The sequence below is a fragment of the Microchirus variegatus genome, assembly GCF_963457635.1.
Source record: "Microchirus variegatus genome assembly, chromosome: 4".
NCBI classification, from domain to species: domain Eukaryota; kingdom Metazoa; phylum Chordata; class Actinopteri; order Pleuronectiformes; family Soleidae; genus Microchirus; species Microchirus variegatus.
Window position 1 is genome coordinate 10,231,100 of NC_139805.1, and position 25,752 is coordinate 10,256,851.

The 25,752-nt window shown below is 39.8% G+C and overlaps 1 protein-coding gene across 1 annotated transcript; it reads right to left on the bottom strand.

Annotated features, from left to right (window-relative positions):
• Nucleotides 1-425: 425 nt before the first annotated feature.
• Nucleotides 426-24,693, bottom strand: abca7 (ATP-binding cassette, sub-family A (ABC1), member 7; the record flags this gene model as incomplete). The annotated part of the gene is made up of 49 exons (XM_083887778.1): nt 426-914; nt 1,790-2,039; nt 3,321-3,413; nt 3,679-3,782; nt 4,449-4,583; nt 4,961-5,102; nt 5,940-6,046; nt 6,176-6,238; nt 6,413-6,539; nt 6,666-6,795; nt 7,069-7,192; nt 7,523-7,667; nt 8,071-8,186; nt 8,422-8,599; nt 8,820-8,989; nt 9,082-9,156; nt 9,236-9,341; nt 9,456-9,488; nt 9,606-9,700; nt 9,806-9,998; nt 10,426-10,533; nt 10,657-10,781; nt 11,005-11,150; nt 11,994-12,017; nt 12,135-12,264; nt 12,906-13,108; nt 13,258-13,315; nt 13,827-14,068; nt 14,449-14,586; nt 14,679-14,818; nt 14,963-15,094; nt 15,277-15,448; nt 15,782-15,895; nt 16,103-16,307; nt 16,468-16,689; nt 16,891-17,113; nt 17,360-17,536; nt 18,085-18,290; nt 18,453-18,650; nt 18,727-18,843; nt 19,231-19,370; nt 19,634-19,871; nt 20,163-20,255; nt 20,366-20,563; nt 21,584-21,702; nt 22,824-22,948; nt 23,690-23,831; nt 24,292-24,385; nt 24,625-24,693. 49 exons carry the CDS (start codon nt 24,691-24,693, stop codon nt 426-428), a joined length of 7,173 nt encoding a protein of 2,390 aa, XP_083743904.1.
• Nucleotides 24,694-25,752: the final 1,059 nt, after the last annotated feature.

Below are 25,752 nucleotides of genomic sequence, written 5' to 3' on the forward strand. Positions count from 1 at the left end.
AACACCACCCATTGATTTTTACATTGAGACTTACATCCTATCCTATCGACAATAACTTCTAACTTTGGACACAGGATGAGACGTAGATTAAAAAAAGAGAACCCAAATCAAGGGCATAAAGCTATGGATTGGTTGATGAGCAATCAAGGCACCAAAGCCATTATTACAAAAGTGTAACTGTTGCTAACTTGAGGCCTTTATGTGACTAGACTGAGCCAGTTTAATCAAATGATAGCTTTAAAATTCCATATTTTCTCGTTCACTTCATACTTAGCGATTCCAAATGAGCTCAGTTGCTTCTGTGTTCCATATTGATTTTGCAGCAAACACTGAGCAACAGTCAAATGAATATAAAAAGTATAATAAAAGTTTCTTTGCCTACAATTGGTCCAAACGGCTGCTTGTGCCTGTGTTCACCGGTCACTTCACATATCACTGTCTTGTGTGTTGCTGCCGACTATAAAAAGTGCAGAGGGGTGTTTACTGGAGCTCTGTCCTCTGTGTCTGGATCCACTGGATTCTCCCAGAACTTCAGCTTTACTGCTGCTCGATGAACTGCTGCTGCTTCTCCGGCTCATCAGAGGCATCTCCTGGTTCTGCTCTACTGGCTGAGGTATTTTGGTCATAGCCATACAATAGCTGTTATCTCCTGTAGATTTGTCTTCTTTAGATTTACACTTACCAGATTTGGTCTCTTTTGATTTCCCTCCCTTGGGTTTGCTGTCAGATGTTGTTGCATGCTGCTGTGTGGTCTTGCTTTGTTGAGGTGGTGTGACTGGTGGTTGCGGTTGGACGGTGGGAGGGTTAATCCTGGTGGGCAGACCAGGCTGGTTGGTCTCTACTGTCCCGTTGCTGATGACCACATCCGTGAGGCAGCCGTCATCAGTCTGCTCTTTGGCAAAGTTGACAAACACCTACAACAACCAATGAGCCAGCTTTGATGTCAAACAATTCATTTATATAACAATGTAATTTGATAAAAGCTTTCTTTAACTTTTGGTGACGTTTGTTTTTGAACATAATCAATGTTTTATGCTGAATCTGAATCTAAAAATAGGTTATGGCAAGCAATACTATCAGACCTGACTGAGGGTTTGTGTTTACAGCAGCAGCACAGGGAGTTTTTAGCACTAGAATTCACTTCCTGTGTGCACCACGGCATGGATTTTTCTGTAAGTTTGCAACATCATGTCTACAGCTTTTTTTAGAGGAGTAGCTGATCACCCAAGTATGTTTGCATAAAATTTTGTGATGACATCACAACAAATTATTACATTTTTTAAGTAATCCCTATGAAACCTATGAAATAAAACCCCCTCCAAAACTAAGACGGTTCAGTTCCATTTAACAAGCTCAGATGTGTACATCTCAGTGACATCTTAAAGGGTCAGGATGAATTTTGTCATGCTTATGTAAGAAAGTAATAGCTATAATCAGGTAAAGTTATTTAAAGTCTGGGTCAAAATGTACAATTTTCAGGTGCCAATATGTGAACAGGTGACAAAGTGTTGGTTTAAGCCTTGGCGAAGGTCTGCACTCTCTGTGTGCTCTTGTTTGACAATGGTTTGAATTTAACAGACATTTGTTTAGAATTAAAAAATGAAAAGTGACACTCAAATTTTAAATAAATATAACATCATGAAATTAGAAGACTATCCTACTTTAACACATTTGCATTATTTCACAGTATGATAAAAAAAGGCCCAATTATTTTCAGTTTTATCTGTTTAAAAACCAAACTACCAATAAAATCAATGTTTGAGACAGAGAGGTGCAGCATCATCCTCACCTGGTCCAGGGTCGTCTGTGAAACTGAGAAGTCTTCAATGCCCACCTCCTCGTAGTTGTTGGCCAACACATCGAAGACCTGAGCCAGGCAGCAGGCGTGGGAGGGCAGCTGGTACTGCAGCACGTTGTGGTGACGCTCCTTCAGCTCAATGCTGGGGAAAGAGTTCTTCATGTATGCGCTGACGGGACACGAGTCTGGATTAGAGTTAGCGTCTGACAAACGGAGGATGAGGGTGTAGCCGTCGCCAAACCTGAAAGATGAAGGAAAGAGAGAAACAATGGTCAAGACTCATCACTTAGCTTAAAACTATACTTACCTTTCTTGCATGTCTCATAGCAAAAATTTGAACATGGATACCTCCGCCTCCCTCAAAGTCCACCCTCCAGGGCTGAACGGCAGCGGCTATGCGCATGCGCGATTCATTTGCAGCCTGGACACAGAGTGCTCAGGTTGTCTCTCTACTTTGACTGTAGGCTGGGCCTGCGGAGGTTACTGTGCTTTGGGAGGTGATCCCAGCAGCACACGCTGCTTGTTGAGCTCAGTAACTGCATACAGTGATACGTGCTTTCACGTGAGAGTCTCCAAACACCACAAAAAGTCGGCAGATTTAGCGACAAAGTCGCCATGTTGGCAACACTTCTCTGTCAGAGATGCGCGACAGAAGGCAGACAGGTAGCTCGGCCAATCATTTTATTCGGTCCGAATATTTTAATTGGTCATACTTTTATCATAATAATATGAGAATTAAATAATGATGAGTTTCAAAACCTGGTCGGTTTATCTTACGTTGTAGAGTGCCATACGCTTATTAGGAGCAATTTAAGATTACAAAAGAAAAGTGTAAAAATGCAAGAAAGATAAGTAAAGCTTTAATAGCATTTAAGTCAGTTCCTGGCAGTTAGGAAATTGAAATATCAATGAGCTATGACTCAGTGTATTTATACAGTACTATTATTTGAACACTTCAGATAAACTGAGTGAGCGTTGTGTGCATGTATTCCGAACAGTTCACTTCAGAATACTTTGTTTGCCCCCCACGGGACAAGTCTAAAGCACTAACAGACATAAAAATATTGATTCTGAAAAACACAGACACAGCAACAGTTTACAAATCGACAAACATAAAATAAACAGAAGATATCAAATGTCTGCTTATGAATGGGGAATGTTAAAGTGGGAATGCATTCATTAAGTGTTAATCGTGTTTGTTTTGCATACAGGCACTCTAAAGTGCATTACTGATGGTAGCAACAGAAACTCATCACAGAAAACAGCTCAGCTGACCTAGGGCGAAAGGTCACCAGTTCATCACAGGGCCACATAGAGACAAACAACCATTCACTCTCACTCTCACATATACAGTCAATTTACAGTGTCCAATTTCCCTAATCCCTAAATCTACATGTTTTCGGACTGTAGGAGGAAACAGGAGAACTCAGATCTCTTTCCTGTAAAGGCAATATTCTACTCAAATAATGGCTTCAGTGAGAACAAAAGGTGCAATATCTGATATGATGTACTGTGTGCTTACCTGTTCTTCAAGTGTTGAACAGAGCCCAGACATTGGAACCTGCCATTAACCATGATGGCCATTCTGGTGCAGAGAGCCTCACATTCCTCCATACTGACCATACAAACACAGGAATTAAGTTATTAGCATTTACACACTGAGTCAACCTTGAGCTGCAAAGCAGAAAAGACTTAAATATCTGTGTCATCGTCACATCAATGACTGATTTGGCTTCAAAATACTCTGACTCACGTCCATGTTTTCACAGGGATTTGCAGGTCATCCTGCTATTAGGTCTCAGTCTTTACAGCCTTGTATAAGATTATAATCACTTCCTTGTGAGTACAAACACAGTTATGTACTTTACTTATCCTCCTACCTGTGGGAGGTAAGAACCACAGCTCTTCCCTCTTTGGTGACACTCAGGATACAGTTCCACAAAAATCGTTTGGCTTTTGGGTCCATACCAGTGGTGGGTTCATCCTGATGTCAATTCATAGGAAAAAAACAAATCAAAGAAAGACAGAAAAAGATTCATGCCAACCAATTTGAGTGTAAATATGCATTTCAGAGTAAAAGCTGTTTCAAATTGTTTTCATTTTGTCATACTTTCTAACCAATTTACCCGACCACATGTGACCTCTAGCATGGAATCTTGTTATGTGCCTTGTTGTATGACTCGTCTGTTTACCACATTTCTAATTGTTGATAAGTGTCACCTATTCCCACTTTCCTCTTGTGTTCTGCTTTCAAATACAGCAGAACTCATGAGCTAATGAGAAGCTTGGTGGTGAAAGTAGTAAAAAGCACACAGTTGCAACATGGATACTAATATTAATTGTCAGTGTTTAAGCCCGAACCTAATACTTTAGCAATTGCTAACAGACCTTTATAATGTATGCCATAAAAGCAAAGGCATAAAATATACAATAGTCTGTGACAACAGGAAGGTTTCCTAACTGAGTGAAATGACCCATGAGAAGAGCTGGTTAAATTCACTCTACTAAGGTCAGGTGCTCCCTTCCTTTAGCATTGGAGTAGACACTTCTTACATGTGGAATTCAACAGGTGATTTAATATTATGTTGATGGAACTGAACTACAGGGGGAGGAAAAGACCAGCTGTTATGTGAACTAGTTCGATCCTCACCAGGAATATAACAGGCGGAGCCCCAATAAGAGCGATAGCAGTGGAGAGTTTCCTCTTGTTGCCTCCACTGTAGCCTCCAGCTTCCTGCTCAGCATACTGCGTCAGTCCCAGTTTCTTCACGCCCCACCGTGCCACCTGTAGCGCAACAGAGAAGCTGTGCTTTTATGACGTGTGCTAGAAAAACCTGTCACTACACATAAGGACATAATGACCAATACCACAATAAACAGATTATTAAAAGGGAGGGGCAGAGAGAGAAAAGAGAGCGCAGCCTCCCCTGCATGCTCTAGCTAAAATAGGTACCTAAAAATAACAGGCCACTGAATCTGAGACCAGAAATAACCTGGACATTTGGAAATCAGCCACATCATAGTGCAGTATACTGTATGTGGTGCAATGCTGCATTCACAGAGAAGAACGTTCTAACTCGGGAGTTTTAATGGATTATTTAAGATGATTAGCCTTATTGCTAAACATGTTTTCTCAACAGAAAAAGTGAACTGTTCCTTTACCTTGGACACAGATTCCTCTGGAACCCCGCGCAGGCGGGCGTACAGCTCCAGATGTTCCTGACCTGTCAGCAGGTCACTGATGGCGTCAAACTGTGGGCAGTATCCCATCAACTGGTGTACTTGCTCCATTTCTCTCAGGACACTAAGAGAACCACACGGAAACACAGTTTATCACTAACATGGCGGATATAACTAAATAAAACAAGCACTAATAATATCAATGCTGCTGTGACTACCCTTCATTTTAGACATGAGCCAACATGATATTCAGTATCAGTATCAGTCTTGTACTGGCCAAGAATCTCAGGAACGAATATCAGTAAAAGAAAATGTGTAAACTTCTTAATTGTACCATTTTGAGTACTGGCACTGGTTTTCTGTCCAATTCATTATTATGACCCAGAATAATAATTTCTCAGGGAGCACTACATGACGTTCACCCGGTCTCACAACAGTCTAGTGTTTGTTTCTGGCTTGTTAATGACCGTTGAACAGGTTTGCACTGTGGTGCCTGGAGGGAGAAGCTTGAAACTCGGACGTACACAGACCTGAGGGGAGAAGTATTTCTGCCTGCTTTACATGCTAAACACTTTCTGGACATGTTAATAGTAAACAGAGATTTGACCTGAGTTAATTTAGTGTTTTCCCACTTCTTGCACCAACCAGTAAAACGGTTTCTTCAAATATGGTGTGACCTGCCCAATTTCTAGTACTAATTTCCTCAAACTATTCTACTTCTATTACTGCTAACTACAACTAGTGCTCTTTTAGCTTATTTTAAAGCTGAAGAATGCCAACACAGTGAATACATGGTGCAAATACAATCCTTTTATCTATAAATATACTAGGAATTTATTGAGTATTTAGTGTTTCCTTACAAATAAAAAAACACTAATGAAGATAAACTGGACACCAAAATTGTGTTTTTTTTAAAAATGTCATTCATGTTAAATAACTGGGTGACAGAAACCATTTGTACCTGTACTGGTTCAGGAAAGCTTCTCCATAGGTGATAGGTGTGTCTCCAGTCAGCATGCGAAATGTAGATGTCTTCCCTGCTCCGTTCACACCCAGCAGACCGAAGCACTGGACAGACAGAACACAATTTACATATAAGAACCTCTAAAAGAACATAGAGCATTAAAATAACAATTACAGTGTGTCCTAAATTAACTATGACATTATCAGTGTTGCATTTGTCTGAAAATGTCTCACCTCGCCGCGAGGAATCCCGAGGCAGAGGCGATCCACAGCCGGCTTCTTGCCTGATTTATAAACCTGATAAACACAAAGAAGGCTACAATGACAATTCTGTGGCAGAAAACACTTCAGATAATGAATGACACATGAAGGTGAATTGTAAGTTCATGAAAAATACACAAGGGTAAAAACAAACATAATTTTGGCAGTTTGAATGATAAGAGATCTTAAACTTTCAGGTGCTGGTTGTACCTTGCTCAGGTCAATCATGCTGAGGATGTCTGATTGGGCTTTGCCACTTTTGACCCTCTGTCTCTCCCTGGCAACGTCCTCGTCTTCAGGAGCAAGAGGAGGCATCTCGGGCTCAACCCACCACGGCCTAGAGAGACATTCAAGAGCACAGGCATACCACAATCTGAAACATATATAGATCTCACTACTAAATAAAATATCTCTACAATAATTTTATATAAAGGTAAGGTTTCTCTCTATCTTTAAATCATACCTGAAGCGTATGAAAAACTTGTACTGCAGCATTATGGTGAAGATGAAGAAGATAACACCCTGAGCTGCCATTGCAAACAAGTTCTTCCCAACAAAATCCCATTGTAGCGGATCCAGAGTCTGTTTGCTGCCTGGAACAGAAGGAAAGAAACACACACATTTATTTTCTTAGTAGATGGAACAATTACATAAATATACATTCTCTAGGATGGTTGAAACGTGGGCTGGACGTTAACACTGTAAAAATCGATATGATGATGTTTCATATTCAGCAACACGTGTGCTTCAATAGTAATTTATGACAAGCAGAAATGTTTCTAAGGTTACACACAGAGTGTACCTGGTACACACGTTTAAAGGTAAACAGTGTGTAGAGCAGAAATAAACACTCCCTGGCTTCATACCCAGTCTCTGGAAGGCGTCTGCCATGGCCTGATTTTTGGCCATGTCGATGAGTCCCCGTCCCAGACAGAAATGAGGGAAAATGAGGAAGACCTTTTTCAGGATCCGGTTTACTTCATTCAGATGCTGGAAAAAAAGTTCAAATCTGATCAGAACAATGTATGCATTGTTATTTTGTCATTTTATTGATCATTACTGTTCAGTGTTATTCCTGGCTGTGATGCCACACTTGACTTTTGTGGACATAATTTTAAATATCAAACAATAAACTTGAAAAATTCTTACAAAGTTTCACATGACATGCAATCCTAAACTGATGACAACACAGTGTGAACAGTAATGCAGCTTCCATACACAGCAGCTTTCTGATTATATACAATACATTTTCTTTAGTTTTAACTCTGGCTTATTCATTACATGCTGTCCCCTGTTTGTCCTGACAAGTGCAGCTTTTACCTCATCTACAAACAGCTCTAGGACAAAGGTGGCAATGCTGCCATTAATTCCAATGAAGAGGTTGATGGAGGTCAGAACCACATAAGCTGTGCTGGGGACGGTGAACACAAAGGATGCTGGGTACATGAGAGGGGTGATGGACCACCTAAAGGGACAATTAAGTTATCCAGTTAGTGCTGAGCCAAAGGAAGCAGAAATAGGAAGACAATCATTTAATTGGGACAATAGAGAGATACAACGATGAATGTATTAGTTCATTTAATTCATGTGGAGGACGTTTTTATGTAAGTAAATACTTTACAGAAAATATTATGCCACAGCAAATGTGTTAGTCTGTGTAGTTACAGTCAGTATGATTTAAAAGAATTGTCGTTGTAGGGAAGCTAAAAGACTCTGAAATAATACCATTCAAATGAAACATGAGGTAAAAATGAATTCCTTAATAAGATTCAGGAGTTCTGACTATTCAGTCTGGTCTGATTTTATGACAGGTGATTTTAGGAGAGTAGCCATATGGACTGCAGTCAGTGAAGTTTAATTAAACATACCCATAGAAGAGAAGCAGCAGGATGAGAGCGGGCAGGTTTGTCTCAGAAACGTACGACTGCTGCTGAAAACTGATGAAGATCAGAACCACCATGGTGGCTGGGACAGTGTAGTTCAACTGCAAACAAGACAGAATTAATCAGATGATATTTCTCTTCTGCAGAATGGGAACTAGAATAATCGCACAGGCTCCATGTCATTGAGATTAAAGGATCTGAAGTGGGCTGTTGAATCTGTAAAGTGCCTAGAAATAATGGGTTGTGATTTGGTGCTGAATAACTACATTAAATGGGAATTTCAAAACATAAAAACTGTCGGGTGTATGATTGATTTTCTTTGATTTGAGTACTGACCATATCCCAGGTGAAGTTGGCCAGCCAGTAGAGGATCGGTTTGACCCCGCTGACAAACTGAAGGTGTTTGGCTTTGCTGACTCGCTCCTCGATCAGAAAAAGGACAAAACTGGCCGGCACAAAGGACATGGCAAAGATGACGCAGATGGAAACCAGAACATCAACTGATGTTGTCATCCTGAAAAGTGACACAGGGGTGGATAAACACACACACAGTAAATACATGTCGCTTTAACAGTTTGACAATGAAACTTTTAAAATTTTTATTAAATACACATCGAAACATTTTAGAAATCAAACTCTTTACGACTCTTTACTTCCTGCAATCAGCTTTATGGAAGGTTCTTGCATGATGGAACATCATGTTGGCTAATTCTTCAACATTTAGAACATCTTACATGGCCATTTCTGTGAGTTGCTCTTTGGTGAGGTTGAGTGGGTGGTTGTAGGCAGTGATGCCGTGTCTCCTCCTCTGTGGCCCTGGAGGTAGACTCGCTCTCAGCAGGCCATTGTTCATCACGTTGACAAATGACACCATGGCATGCCAACCTTTGTTGTTGTACCACACCTAAGTACAGCAGAAAGAACACTTTGCTCAAAATCTTGCAACATTTTACATCAAAATTCTCCATTGAAGACTCATAACAGACACACATTTACCTTGATATTGTTTTGACTGTAGAGTTCTCCAAGAATATCAGGTAGTCGGTTCAAAAGATTATTCAGTGAACTGTTCTGTGATGAAATAAAACACATTATATCAGACTCACAAAAACATAAGGAATGGTAAAACAAGTCTAAGACCTTACTGTACCTGTGGTATTCTGTGACGAGCCCTGATTGCCATGATCAAGTCTTGGACTTGATTAGAATGAGGTAAATTCTGTGTGGCTCTGCCCCCGAGAGAAAAGCCCCCATATCTGCAACACAGAAAATCATATTTGACAGTAACAAAGGGCTCAAATGTAGACACTAAAACTCAAGAGACAGCAGATATTTTGCTCCCAAAATAGTTATTTAACCCAACAGCTTACCTGAATTCATTCACCCACTTCTTTTGTTTCAGGCTGTAAATTTAGAAAGAAAAAAATCCACTCAGAAAAAGAAGCTGACCAATAATCATGATTAAAAGAGAAGAAAATTACAATTTAAGATTTTAAACTGTATTTTTGTTACTATGGCACCTTTTCTTGAGGATCTGAGAGTAGGTTTTCACCAGGTAGTCAGAAATGTTATATCTGGTCAGATTTTGGAGGATGTCTCCAGTCGGTCTCCTAATCTGAAAATGAACAAATTAAAAGATCTCCACTAAAAAATGGGGACAGACACGCTCTGCAGTACATTTCACTCAGCACAAGCTGAAACATTGCGTTACCACACTCACCTGCGGCGGTGGCAGTCCACCAGCGCCCTGCGGGCACTCGGGGAGCATCCGTCGGACGTCCTCTGTGCTACACTGACATTCAGGAGAGGGTCGGTCTCGGCTCCAGTTGCCTCCGCTGAACATCTGCCAGGTGGAGTAAGAAACCTGTGGTCGCATTAACAGACCACCACGCTCATCTTCACACTGAGGGCTCCTGCACAAAGAACATGCAGTAAACAGCATTTTTATCTGCTTTTAGTATGAAAAAGTTGAATGAAGTCTGAATGAAAAACATTGAAGAATACAGATTCATTCAAAGGCAGAAATTAATTAAGTGATGCATTATCATATATATTATATTATTATTATTAACCAAAAAGCAAGCTAGACTTTCAGAATGTTTTCATCGAAGAGTAACATTTAATATCATCTAATATCATATATTTATTATAAAAAAATGCTAATGTAGTGTACTTATCTGGAGTTGTCATGCAAAAAGAAGGAATTTGTACTTTTGTGTGGTTTATTTATTTATCAAAGCATATAATGATATTCAGAGGTCATAACGTTTGTCCCACCAATTGTGTCTCTACCTCTTTGATGCCAGGGAAATTCTTGTGTTTACAGAGATTGTTTCTTACGTGCTATTGTCTTCTTCCCCAGTCTCCATGCACTTGGTACCAAAGCCTGGTTGGTCCAGAAGAGCTTCCAATAAGTTCTCAATAGCTGGGTTCCCAGGGGCATCATTACTGTAAAACACGGATGAACAAAGAATTTTGAGGGATGAATATGAGCAGTTGTGTCATAGAATTAAACATTCACTTAGTTGCTAGATACACTTGAGAGAATGAACTAAACTGGTGGAGGCCAACCTGAAGAAGGTGTACTGTTGTCCATACATCCACGGTTGCAGCTGCACAGCAGGGTACTTCCCAAAAGGAGGTACAATGAGACTGAAGAGAAGGGCAACCAGGACAAACATGGCAGGTAGAACGACCTGGAATGTGGAAAAAACCTTCAGCTCAGAGACTTTTACTGCTAATGAATAATGGTTAATGTACATGCCGAATAAAAAACAAAACAACAAACATACGAACATGAAACAAGTATAACCAACTAAATATTTTTGGTCAACTAACTGATGGCAGAATTCTCATTTTAATGAATGGGAACACTATGGATTTTTTTTTTGATTAGCTGCTGTTGGTGTTCAGGGTCACCTGAGCAAAGATGCCTCTACGGCTTCTCCGAGCGTAAAGCCAACGTTTAACAAAGAGAGCCCTCAGCTGCTGCCAGGTCAGCCACCAGCCAGTCAGGGGGATCCCACCTTGACCGTCTCCACTCAGAAAGTCTGTCTCCTGCGGCTCTGTAAACAGAAAAGGCACAGGATGAAAACTTATATTCTTGATATCCTGGAATGAAATACAGACAGATGTGTCAGTGGCAACCACCTTTAATATGATGGCGACAATAGTCAGACTATACAGCCTGATTTACTGTAGTAGGAGCATGACACAATTAGTACATTGTATTTGGTGTGTACTTTAGCTGTCATTAACAGATAAGTAGTTAAATCACTTTTCATCGCCAACGCTAACACTTAAAGCTGTAGTCTGTAACTTTCAATGTAAACAAATATATATTACATTCAAACTATTGTCAAATGAGTTCACGCAGTCTTGACTGAGCCTATCAGCTCCACACGACTCTGTGTTTCTCAGTATAGCGGTGTTTAGATCTCATGTTGCCTGGTGACATTCCCGTGCTGCACACAGGAAGTGATTTATTTTATATCAAGCCATACAGAGGCAACATCAATGTTGTGAGGTGGCTGCAAACGGACTGAAGTGTGACTGAAAACACAACTAAGCGCACATGAAAACTTTCAGAGGTGAATCATACTGCTTTCTATGAGAAGATTGATAGGATAATGCGTCTTATCGTATATACACAAAAGCTCCCTCAGTCAGGTCTGATAGTATTGCGTATGCGTAATAGAGTTTTCAGATGAAGGACACAGTGTACAAACAATGTTGCATATTTCTGTTCATGAAGACCAAACAGAGGCAGAATAATAAATAAATAACAAAAATCACAAAAAATGTTCATACTACAGCTTTAAAGAAGAAAGAGTGATGGCAATGTTACTAACTAAACTGTATATGTTAAGCCAACTAATGAGTGTCAGTAAGTGATGATGTGAGGGTACCTTGCTTATGAAGCCTTTTGCTTCCTGGCAGCAGTATGGAAACAAACGGTCATAATTGAAGACACATACCGACTATACATGGACACACTGTGTGGTATGTACACACAGAACTGCTGTATGAGCCAGAGTGTTAGTGCATACCTGTCTCTGGTTCTTCAGCAGGATGTCTATCTGTTCTCTGTCCTGCTGATGGTTGTTGGCTGAGGGGAGATTCAGCCTGCAGCACGGGTTCAGCATCCACACCCGTTTCCTCAGCCACTCTCAGAAAAATCTAAACATTTACAGAAAGGCTGTGATAAAAGATTAAAACCTTTTCTTACTTTCCTTTTTTAAAGAAACAACAATATCTCCTAACGTAAAGCACTTAGTGTAAAAGAAAAATTACCAATTGAATGTGGATGTTTGATTTGTGGCAACAAGGTACATTTACCATTTCTCAATTTAACATGGAACTCTTAAGTACTAATGGATGAACAATTCATGAAAATTCAGTGCCGAAATTGTGTATTCCCTGCAAAAACACAAAAAAAGCTTGGCCAATTTATTTAAAATCCCTCAAGATGAGGAAATGAAGTAGAGATGAAGAACAGAAAGACTCCGACTGTGAGGCTGCAGATACTAATGATAGAGAAATAGAGAGGGCAGGACAAACTAAACCAGCTCTGTGTTTGTGCACAGTATGTTGTTAAACTGTGATTAAAATGGTAAAATGTTGCTTCTCCCATGTTTGTTGAACGTGAGGTTTGATACCGGAGCATTCATGTTAATATTCTGTACAAACAGTGACCAACAGCAGCGTTCACCTGCTTTGGTCTGCACTAAATTTGCTGAATTTTACATTTGAAACCTATTATTTTGTAAGTAGGTGGTGACTTCTTTATTAATCCATCAATGTAAATGTTGATGTTGTACCTCCTCCAGTGTGCTGTCTGAAAGGCCGTAGCTGCTGATGCCCATTTCAGGAAGCCTCTGGTCCAGTTCAGACAGAAATACGGCCAGGCTACTGTCCTTAGCAGCTACCTGCGGCAGGTTGATCACTGCCTCATGTCCGGACTCCTCCACCAACCTTGCTCCTGGGATGTAATGATGTACCAGCGAAAGCAATGCTGCCAGGTCTGCCATGATGATGAAGACGATAATAACAACCAGAGAGAGGAGAAAATAAGAGCTCTTCATGATTAATTACTGAGAATATAAAACTGGTGCCAAAAGAAATGGATTTCCAAATGGCCACATAATGAGGTTTTAGCTGCTAAACACTCACTTGAGCTGCAGTCTTCACTTCCGAGACCAGTGTCTTCACTCAGTGATGACTCACTATCCTGAAACAGAGTTTAAATGCATGTCAAGCAAATGCAGAAATTCTCTTCTTCACTGTGTACAGCATATGTCAGAGAACATGCAAGATAATTACAACTGTGGCGTTAAGAATTATGGAGTAAAGACTGAAAACAGTTTCTCTCCAGTCTTCTGTTCAAGATTATATGGGTGTCTAAAAATATCGCTTGATGATAGTTGAAAACGTATCTTGCCTTGATACAAAAACACAAAGAAACGCCCTGCCACTTTTTTCATGAAATAAAAATGAGGAAATGAGGCACAGAAGAAAAGAAACAAAAGCTGTGAGATTTTAGTGGGGACCAAAGCAGATAAATGTCGCTTCTCTACAGGTTTGTTGAAAAGGATGCTAAAGTGTTCATATTAAAGTATGTTTTGCTTGAGTATTGCCATTTCCGGTGTTTTACTCATTTTCCTTTAATGCGGTTCGTACAAATAAAATCTTAGCACACCTAGGTTTTTCTGGACATCTATAATTAAGTCTAAAAAACAGACCTTGAGTGGAGGCAGCTTGTTGGTGCTAGTACCAGTACTGGTGCAGATACTGGTATTGCTGGGAGTGCTGGTGTTTAGTCCTTCCCTTTTCACCACAGTGAGGTAATATCCTGATCCGAGCTGGGATTTCAGGAAGAGTGGTGAGCCGCAGCAGCAGAGCTTCCCCTGGGAGATGATGGCTATCCGATTGCCTAACAGCTCTGCCTCATCCATGTAGTGAGTGGACAAGATGATAGTCCGGTCTTGTGGAGAAAACACGAGAGAAATACATTTTCTTGTTCTTGATATTTGTGTTTTTCAGGTCAAATAGAAACATAGGAAGAGGTGTGTTTATATTTCAAGTGACTGATAGCAATAATTATTTTAGGAACAGTAGCACAAATATATATTTCACCCAAAGAAAAGATTATTATATTCTATATAAAGCAACTGATCCCTGGTTAACCATTTCATTAGACTTGTAACTTAAAAAGCAACACCTTTGACCCCCAAACACCTGTAAGGATAGTATTTGTAGATTTTCTGCACAGTAAATCTTCTTACAACCTACAAGAAATATAGTAGACTTCTAAACTTAACCCCACATCACGATCATTAATACATAGCTCACAGTCACACACACCTTTGCGATATTTGAGTAACAGATCCCAGATCCCTCTGCGGGAGTAAGGATCGACTCCAGCTGTAGGTTCATCCAGAACCACCACCTTGGACCCGCCAACAAATGCTATTGCCACAGACAGTTTTCTCTGCATACCACCTGGCGGAACAGAAATAAAAAGAGTTAATTAAAAGATGTTTAACCCCTTTTACATTAATGCATTACCACACATTTACAGTGAGTGTGTTTACCAGAGAGGTTTTTGGTCTGCTCATGTCGTTTGTGCAGTAGACCCACATCGTCCAGCAGAGTGCCCAGCTCATCTTTCACCTCTGCTTCGGACAAACCCTTCAGACTTCCATAAAACCACACATGCTCCTCCACTGTTAGTCTGACAAAGACAGACAGACAGACACATGTTGACTTTATATGAAAAAAATCAATAATTGACTAAAACTGCTGGCTGAAGTAAGACATTTGTATTCTTTTTGTACAAATTTCAGAACACAGCAGACATGACAGAAGTGAACCTTACATGTCAAAAAGGACATTGTGTTGTGGACAGACTCCCAATGTCCTTCTGATGATATCCATATCATGGCGAATGTCCATCCCTTTGATGTACACGGTTCCAGAGGTAGGAGGGAACAGGCCCGTCAGAACAGATCTAACATACACACAAAATGAATCATTTTAACGCTTTGTTTTCTTTCAAGTGAATTGCATTCCTATATCTTCTGCTGAATGCAGTAAATATACACAAATGTGTATATTTTGCATCCGATCCACGTAAACAAAAAAACGTAATAGTTGGCCCAGTGCTGTTGTGTTACTGTCAACTCTACTCACATGGTGGTTGTTTTGCCGGCTCCGTTGTGGCCAAGAAATGAGGTGATCTGCCCCTCATAAAACTTCAGATTGAGGTGGTTGACTGCCAGTTTTGCTCCCCTCTTGTAAATTTTCACCAGGTTTCTGATGCTCACACCCAGGATTAAGTTGCTGGGCTCTGGTTCAATGTGATCTGATGACAGAGAAACAAAATAGGGGAATACATGGATGATTTCCCCAAAAATCCTCATCACAGTCTTCAACACACACAATCAAGAATCTGAATTGTGATCTTTCTTCCCAAATTCACAAAAAAAAGTAAGGTTTACAAATACAAACATGCATCAGCCTACTGATCACTGTGCATTTAAATGTATTATATACACTAGTGTGCATGTTTTACATTTCGTTTTGAATCTTTTCACAATATTCACAATACAATTTTAATTATGAATTTTCATTAACATCTGCAAATACATGGCTGATACTAATAATAATTAAAAACATTTACTCCAATCTAACATACTTTCATCCTGCTCCGAAGGTGCTGGTGGGATGGGCATGCCTGCCTCCAAGGGAACTCCACCCCAGTAGTTTATCTGGAAGATGAAATACCAAGGCCTGGGGATTCCATATTCACCTGTTGTGTCACAAAAACATCAAGCAATATTCTGTTCAAACAGTAAATACATTTGTTCTGGGCAGAAAAAGACAGATTCTGCCTGCGGAAGAAGTGGTAAAGTCTCAATGTATTTTATTTATTTGTTAGACTTTTGGGAGCTTTAGTGCAGACTTAATGTTTTGTAGATGTCAGATGAAATTTCCATGACAGTGAATGTATTCGTACCAGGGAACACAGCTTCGATGTACCAGGCTGCAGTGGCGTAGATGAAGGCATCAACGTAAAGCATGATAATGGAGATTGTGAAGCTGTACGAGTCTCCTTCCATAGGACTGGAGTGCAGGTTGTACCACTGGATGCCCACACCTTGCTCCTCAAACTGAGAGAAATACTCACAGCCAAATCCAAACGCCACAGGAGAGAGAAAACTCTGAGGAAAGAAGAGCCAATTATTATTATTTTTATCTAGGACAATCACTGCCTGTAAAATGCCAACTATAATTGCGTTGTCATACAAAGGCCAGCAGTGATTCTTTTTCGAGAACTTCACTCATCCAAACTGTTATTGTATTTATAATCTTTTTACTCACTGCAAGAACTCTGTGTGTGCTGTTGAGGTGGTCCCTCCAGGCAACACACAGTACATAAGGCAGGTAAAGGCCAAAGTATATGAGCCCTCCACAGGCAGCAGCCAGATTTGCTTTGGAGAAGAAGGTACTGATGAGGAAACACTGCATGATGGTGGCGGTAGCAAATGCAGTGAGGAAGAAAAAGACAACAGCTGGGTTGCTGTACGGCAATATGTCCCCCCACTGAAAGGATGAGAGACAAGATCAAAAGATGTAAGAGACTATAGCAGTCTGTCCTTTCAACATCCACCACAACATTTTCAAAAAGCACCCATTTTCTTGCATGCTACTGCACATACCCAGCCTTCCATTTAGTATGTAATGGATATAACAATAATAATAAGCCCCTTTTTTTGTTTGCTGCAGGGTTAGAGGTCATCTTGCCTTGAGCAGAGTAATGAGAAGTCCTGCAGAGACCAGGAAAGGAACCATGCTGCTGATGAACCAGCTGAGCCACAGAGTTCCTGTTCCCAGACCCATAATTCTCATGGTTTCCTTCAACCTGGCCTCCTTCTCGTACACCACGGATTTGATGATCATAGCAACTGAGTAGATCCAGGCTAACGTCATGAAGAGTGGCAGGGAGCGGTTCAGCACTCGTAGGAAACTGATAAATTAGGAGGAAACATAAATCAGGATCAAATAATTTATTTAATATTATCTAATGCAAAGAAATCGTTGAAATCGTCGAAATGGTGTTGTATCAACATATTCATGTTTCACTTCAAATCAAATATGATCTCTCTGAACCTATTTAAAATAACACTAATCTTAAGTTCAAATAGTGCATTGTAGATATACTCATAAAGATGGTACATAAAAAGTAAATTATTTCCAATGACATACAACTTACACATCATCCACATAGCAGGGGTAGGGCATTTGCTGGATGTAGATGCCCGTAGTTTGTCGAACGCCAGTCAGGACTCGACTCACCGCGCTCTCCACCAGGTCCTGGACGTACACAAATCCACCCCAGATGTAGCGCATGTCATTAAATGGGTCAGCTGCTGGGCCAGGATCCCAAAACCTGATGAAAAATGACCAAATCTGTGGTTAATGTTTTTTTTTTAATGCAGGTGGCTGGATAATGTAAGCATAAATAAAAGTAGACTCCCCTGTTGAAAAGTTTGTCTTAAAACTAATAATAATTAACACAAGCTTGTGTAAATGTTTTCAACCTAGGAGGGGCATTTGGAAAATAATCCTATCACCTAATGACCAAAACTGGAACAAGTTTAGCTGAGGAGAACTGTGAGAACATCATGGTATACCCTTCAAATACTCTTTCAAATTTCAATATAAATATAAATACTATATTATTATATTAGATTAAAAAATGGGTAAAACACTGGTATAACAACTGTGATGGAGTAAGTAGGCATAACTACACACTTGACTGTAATAGAATATTTCAAATAGTAAAGAGAAGAGAATACAGGCTTACAGTTACAATAAAAATCTGTCATTTAGGGCAAATCCATAGTGTTTGTACAGCCCACTCCTGGACTCTACATCTTATTTCTTCTTTCAACTCTACTACTATGGGGGAAAAAAATTCCAATCTTTTTTCATTACTTGTCCTTGATCTTGTTGGTTCGGGTTACATCATCAATGTCCATTCGGATCTTGTAGGTGACGTGGGGCGGCAACTCAGGAGATGAGGAGTTAGGCAGCAGAAAGACGACACCGGCCCAAAACTGCCTGTCCTCCAGAAGCTCTAAAGCTCTGTCAATCAACTGACCCTCAGTCTCCAGGCCCTCCAGTTTGTCCTGGGAGAAACACTGCAGTGGGAAAAAAGAGAGTCTAAAAGATATGCATGGTAAATGACAGGAAAAAAATAACATAATATAAAAGTTCTGTTCTATCCATTTCCATTAGTGGGCTGACATTTCTGTACTTTTTGCATGAGAAGAATGGAATTAAGAAAGACAGGAATCAAGAACCTGAGTGACTTGTGCGAGAGTGGAGATAGTGTGGCTGATGTCGTTGTAGATGTCCAACCAGGTTGGTGGTGATCCTGGATTCCTGCTGGCATCTGGCGAGGGTGTGGACAGAAAACGAGAGATCCGTGAGGCCGTCCATGACGTGTTCTGTAAACGTAGGTTGACCAGTACTGCGATTTCTGGCCTCCTCAACAAATCCTGTCATACACAAACAAACACATTTTATAAAAGAACACTTTTTACAGTAAATGTGGCAGCAGTTGTTGAATCAGACCTTCAGCAGTTGAATATCTGCACTGCTCTCCATGTAGTTCTTGATGCGTGGTCCCACCTCCATCCAGGCTTCATTCAGCTGCTGGAGGATCTGCAGGTCCTCAAAGGTTTTGTTCACCTTTCAAAGACACAGTTATCTAAGTGATGCATTTATTGCATTATGCATTAAGTTGTGCAGAGTGCAGTATAATGTCAAAAATCATTAAGAATAGACGACATGACATCCTCCTAAACCATCTTGAAACTCGAGTACACTTTGGTATAGTTAGCTCAGATCTACAATGGTTCAGGTCTTTTAAACACAGGCGTTTTAACATTGGTATTGCTGATGCTAGAACTTCTGCGAAAAGGTGCTCTCAATGGAATGTCCCAAGGTTTTGTGTTGGGTCAAATCCGCTTCTCCCTCTTGTGCAACTTCCACACAGGCCCATATATGATAGATACTAATGTATATTACAATTGTAAGTGAATCAGTTACAGTCTTTTACAAGCTCTCTTACTGTACCTCTTTCATGACTTGTTGTATTACAGGAGTGTTTGGTGTGTACAGCAGTTTTCCAATAAAGAGAGGTTTGATTCCTCGCCACACAATGCGAGAAAGCGGGTTGGACTCCAGACCATGGATCAAAGCTTTACAGAAAGGAGCTTCAGCGAGGAGAGAACAGATCAAACGACACAAATGTTAGCTGAAAATAGCAGGTAAAGCAACAAGGGAAGGGTGTTGCTTTGGTTTAACAATAGATCAAAACATCAGCTATGACAATTAGAGTGCACTAGGGTTTGAAATTAAAATGGTATAATGTGTTTTAGAAGCCAATTATAGGCAGCAACTTTACATTTATATCATGTTGTGTTTCAGGTAAACAAATAAATACACATCATAAGATCTGATCTGGAAAGCCTCTTACTGGTGTCATTGTTACGGTCAAGTTCAGTGTCCTCAGTGCCGTTTTTGCCTAAGAAGGACTTGATGTCGTTGTCTTCATACCAGTTGAGCGACGGGATTCGTTCGCCGCCAACCTCAGGGTGACCACACATGATTCTCGAAAAAGCTTGAAAGCTCTTTTTGGGCAGGGTTGTGCGATTCCCTGGAGACAGAAGACGGAGAGCAGCACTCATCTCGGCGAAGCTGGAGAGGGAGGAAACCTGAAGGAAAACAGACGTAAGAGGAGGAGAAGATAAACACCATCAGGGGGAATAGTGTTAAACAGAAGCATCTTTTAGCCACTACAATCATTGTGGACTGAACCCTTGCAGACATTTATTATCTGAACAATGCTGTCTTCACTACTACCACATATCAAATCCATGATTTTGTTAAACGTGATAATGACTTTATGACCTCATGTGTTTCCATGGTGATGATTCTACATGTCTGACATGGCTATTAACTTATCTGAAACCAGGCAAATGTAATTAGCAATATAATGCTCTTACGTCATCCATGAGGACAGCCAGTTCCTGGGACACTGATGTGACAGCCTGACTGATGTCCCTGAGGTCTCGAGTATTGGCCATCAGACGATCTCTCTGACAGGACAAATGTACAGACAGGTTTATTCATGTCACTGACAGACTCACTCTGGATTTAACTTGTATTTTTTTGTAAATGGTAGGTTTCCCTGTTCACTGAATCTTACCGTGAGGAATTTGGAAAAGTTGAGCTGAGAGAGAAAAATGCGCTCAGCTTCTTGAAGAATGTCAGCAGGCAGGTTACAAAGCTGATTTTGGAGATCATTCATCACAGCTTCTCCTCCGTCCACCATCAGAAACTGTCTCAACATGGTGGCGTTACACACCAGGTCCTTCAGCTGCATCTGAGCTCCAGCTGCAGCAACCTGTACGAGATCAGTGTGATTTTAAATACACATTAAACTTCCTCTTACCTCCAATTACCATTTAGGTTGATAGCACTTTTGGATGCAACTTATTCCAAGGTTTAGATTTAGATCAAGCTCAACTCTGTAAATAAGTGGAAAATGAAAGGTGCCATATGTAAGAATGTGGCCAAAAACGGTTACTAGATTCAAATTCAAAATACCAAGGTCTTTTAGGTTTAGTTTTGTGACGTAACTGTCAACCCGTGGTTGCTCGGCAGCTGAGACTACTGACTGCAATGATTGGTAGACAGCGGTAGGTGGCGCCACATGCCATAACATAAACAAGATTTGCAGTCTGCAAAATATTTTTTTTTAATGCAAATATTTTGGCTGTACTGTTGTTGTTGGTGAGTTCAGTTTGTTATATGAACATTATTCCTGAGTCTCTGTGACATATTAGGAGGATTTTATGGCCAGTTGATTTAGATTTATTACATAATGCACCTTTAACATATAGTGAGGACTTTATTGAGACCATATTTTTATATATAACATCTACAGTACTGTGCAGAAGTCTTAGGCCACCATTGGTCTTTGTTGTTTTAGCTGCTGCTATAACAACAATTGAGGATAATTATTATTTCACTTTACTGGAACACATCCAGAAAATATGTATGCAGTTTTGTGTTGTTTAAAAAAAATAAAATAATAATTAATATATATATATATTTTTTTTAAATATTATTTAGCGTGATCTCCCCTTACACTTGAACAATAACACAGTTCTGTTAATAGTGGAGTGGAACGTCTCTTATGCCAGGTTTATTCAAGACATGCTTGAGCATTATATACACATGTTGCATGAGTTAAACTCATTGACAGCTCGATAATACATAAGACCAGATTTAAGTTGCATCGCTTCATTCCAAATTCACATGATCTCAGAATTTGACAGACAGAAAAAACAACAGAGCTGGTGGTGCCTGAAGCTTTTGCACAGTACTGTATATATACACAGATTTACAGTGGCTACCGCACCTGAAAGTTAAGACGAGCCTTCATCAGCTGGTCAACAGTGGCAGGTGATAGGCTTCCATTGGTCAGGAGGAAGGTGGACAGTGTCTCATTGGCTCTCATGTAATCCTCCACTGTTTCAACTGCAGGAGGCACAGTCACATAGACCCAGGCATTACTTAAAAACCTACAACAGTATACACAATATATTACAGTACAATATGCATATATTTAGAACAGATCTTTCAGAAAACACAAAGTTAATGCTGTATGGGTCCCAGAGGATGAAAACGGTCTGGGCTACAAGAATTAGAGTTTATTTGTTGCTTTCAGGTAAAAGATGGCAAGCAATACTTTGATTTTATTTCGATAATATTGCTCTCTTTTATCTTTTGTATGTCTCCTGCTAAAAGTAACGCTAACAACTAACGCTAAAATATAATTGCCTTTGGCTTGCTATCATTACTTTTATTGGACATTAGAGAAAACATGATTTGTTCGATGTAATTTAATGTGCTGTCATTTAAAGTCCCAACATTTAATTGTATGTGACCGATAAGTGCATTGTCCATCGTGTGTGGCAGTGGTTAGTTCACCAACTCACCAAAAGTGACAGAAGCTGGAAGTTAAACATTTCATATCATTTCCATCCTCCCTCAGTCTCTCAACGTGGTATAAACACCTGAAGAGCCCTCTTTCATTCATTCGGCTGTTTGTCTGGGATAGTCATGTAATTTAATCTGCCTACAGTATTGAGAGGCTGAACAAACACTGTGCTGCTTTCACAACAGCAATGAATGACCACATTCAGCCAGTCATCTAACACCTGCTCAAAGCCATTTGTGGCTCCACTGTAAACCTGTGACCAATCAGTCCTGCAAAATGTCTGAGATCAAAACAGATGCTGCATGAATTTCGATGATTTCCAACTCATTATTGGCTGCAGGGCCGTATTCTTGTTGAACTAGATCTTTTTGTCTGTCTTCGCCTGCTTGTTTAATGGAGAAGGAAGCTTGTGGAAATTTGCAATTTGACACTAAATATTTAACTTCACTGATGCAGATACTCCCCGTCTCCCTCTACTACAACACACCATAGCCTTGTTTACTACTTCACTGACAGAGAGCAAAGATCTACTGGGTTTCTTCAGGTTCATATTTTTTTCTTTTTCCTGAATAAGCCTGTAAAATAGAGACCAGTATGCATCACTGTCAGTGCATCCCTTCAGTTCAGTGCTACAGAATATTCAAGCAAGCTGCAGTACTTGGCCAGACTCCAGGTCTTTCTCTGAGTCTCCGGATGCTTCCCATCAGGTCTTGAAAGCCCAGGAAGCTCCGGTTTCCACTGTAGGACAGAACAGTAAAGGTGTCCACAAAGAGACGAGACAGTCTGTGGGAAGAGAGCAACAGGCAAAAACATCAGTTAACTGCTGCCTAGCATACTTGTTTTAGTCAACATCAGCTGCCGTGTTTAAGGAAGCATCCAGATGAATTATTCACACAAGCAGCTGACAGAAGATCTTTTAAGAGCCTGTAATCTCAATTTAATCAATAATAACACTGCTTAGATAAAGGGGTAAATCTTTAACTTTGCTGACTCTAACATGTTAGTTTGCAGAATACCAGAAAGCAAAACGTGCCCGTCCCTGTTTCATTTTCAAGATGAATTCATACAACAGTCAAACTATCAAGTCCTCCTCACATTTGAGGTTGCAACTAGGAAATGTTTGCATAAAAACCTCCTTCCAATAATAATTGATGTGTTGACTGAACATTTCAGCTCAACATTACTGTAAATAAGTAATCAAATTGTGATTGTGAAGAATTCGCTTTGAATTTGACATTCATTTCTGTACAACAGAATTAATCCACCTGTTGTATGGAAAGGAGATTATTTTCCAGAAACCTTTACCTTTATAAATGATTGCTTACGCTTATTCAGTCATTTTAACTTGCTAACGAACTTCATTCTGGTCAGTTTACTGGTCTACAGTGTAGTTACTGTCTGTCTAAACATAAGAGTAACACAATGACTTCTTTTTGCAAATATTTGTTTCTTAGACTAGTACATGAACCAACTATGTGTGTGTATTCTTTTTTTGTTTGTTTTTAAAACCTCTTGTCTACTTACATGGAATTGTTAAAGTTGCCAAATTGTCCTGGTGTCTCCCCTGGTGTGGGACTGTGGAAGCAGGGGTTGTTGATGTTGCAGATTATGCCCTGAATCCAGGGCAAGGCCCCAGCTGATGGCAAGGCTTTGTTTGGAAAGTGACCTTCAAGCAAAAGGAGGGAAAATCAAACACAAAGTCCAGAACAAGAACATTAGCTTAAAACAATGAAAACATAGATAAACAGGATGCTTTTTTGAAAAAATAAATAAATATATATATATGTGTGTATATATATATATATATATATATATATATATATAAGATAAATCTCAATTCAATCCTTTACTTTGAATATATCTAGCACATAAGAGAATCCTTATATACAAAATTGATCATATGAAAGTTATAAACAATGCCTTCTACATTCTGCAAGGCTGTCTTGTGTTGTCTTCTACTTTTTTAATGGAATAAGGTCAAGAACTTGAAGCAGGTCAGAAAAACAAAAGTGCGTGTCTGGCAAAGGGATCAGTGACTGAGCTAATACTCTTTAGCTGGTTGTCAGAGGGCCAGTTTCTGGACCTGTAAGTATGTGAGAGAAGACAGAACACATCATGTCACTCACATTGTTTCTGTTTATAAGGAGGGTGCGACTGACGAACAGAGATGAGGATGAAGAAGAGGAAGAGCGGCCAGAGGAGCTCGATGATCAGCTGGATCTGCACGGGGAGAACATGTCAGCTAACTTCACATACAAAAGCACCGTCACTCACTTCTGCCAGAGACACAGCAGGAACGACACCTTGTGTGTCCTACAGAACAGCCGATTCAAATTAAACTTGGCCAAGTCATTATTTATTTGTGCTATATGCAGTTGTAAAAATAATTTTGGTAATTTAATGTGAGTCTCATACCACAGAATAACAGAATATAAAATATAATATTAATTCAATATCACCTTGTTCCTCCTGCGGTATGTGATATTCTTCCAGAGCAGGAGGAAGAGCTGTCTGAAAAACAGGCCCATGGCTCCCAACAGCTACCTGACCATGATGTAGTCCTGGAATGTACAGATATACATGTTATTGAATGGAGTTGTTTATACAGTAACATATTGTTTTATTGTCTGTTTTATGTGCTTTATAAATTAGGTTGGATTGTTTTAAACTGACTCTTTTAAATGTTATTCCTACTCTGCCAAACTGTTCTCCTGCAGAGGCCAAAACTGAGGCCGAATCTCTAATTACGATAATGTTGACAGGAATTGCGATCACGATACGATTTGCGATATCATAGGGAATGGTCATTTTTACATTTTTGTTCTCATTTTCAATCGAAAAACATATTTAAAAAAATTAAAATGAATACTACAATATGTGCAGATCTATGAGAAACAAATTATGCTCGCTTCAGTTTGTAGAATATGATGTGTACAGGTCAAGACAATAATTAATCTAAAATTAGATTTTGACACACATTTTGGCTTTAGCCCTAATTTCCAGCAGAAGATAAACTTTTCTGTTGCAGAAAAATCAAGCTTAAATGAAAGGTTGTTTTTTCTTCTTGTACTTGGTGTGATCTGTCGAAGACGGTCAATCCCCTGCTTTATCCTGAAATCCTCCTGATCTGAACAGCTTACCTGGGTCACTCTGAGAATTCCCTTCCTCATGTTTGTGCTTTAACAAATGATCTAGACTGTGATTTGTGCCAGGCTAATTTCCCTTGCAAATCTAGTTGAGAATTTAGCCTAGTTTTGTGTATTAGTCTATTTGCATCTTTGCAGACGCCTGTACAACTGTGGAGTACAGGTTTTGTAACCTCTGTTTTATCTTTCTTTTAATCTTTATTTATCCATGGCCAGTCTTTCATGGATTTCATGACATTTCCTTCAAATGGAAAATACAGGATATTACTGCACTGTAATATACTTGCCAGCAAGCTAAAAACACTGATGTTTAAATAAAATCTTATTACACACACATTAACATTTCAAACTTGTGTTGGAGCATCTTAAAGGCATGATTTCAATATGTATGTCTACTGCGGGAAGCTAATTTTTATTCAACGAACATCCCCGGTCTCCTTT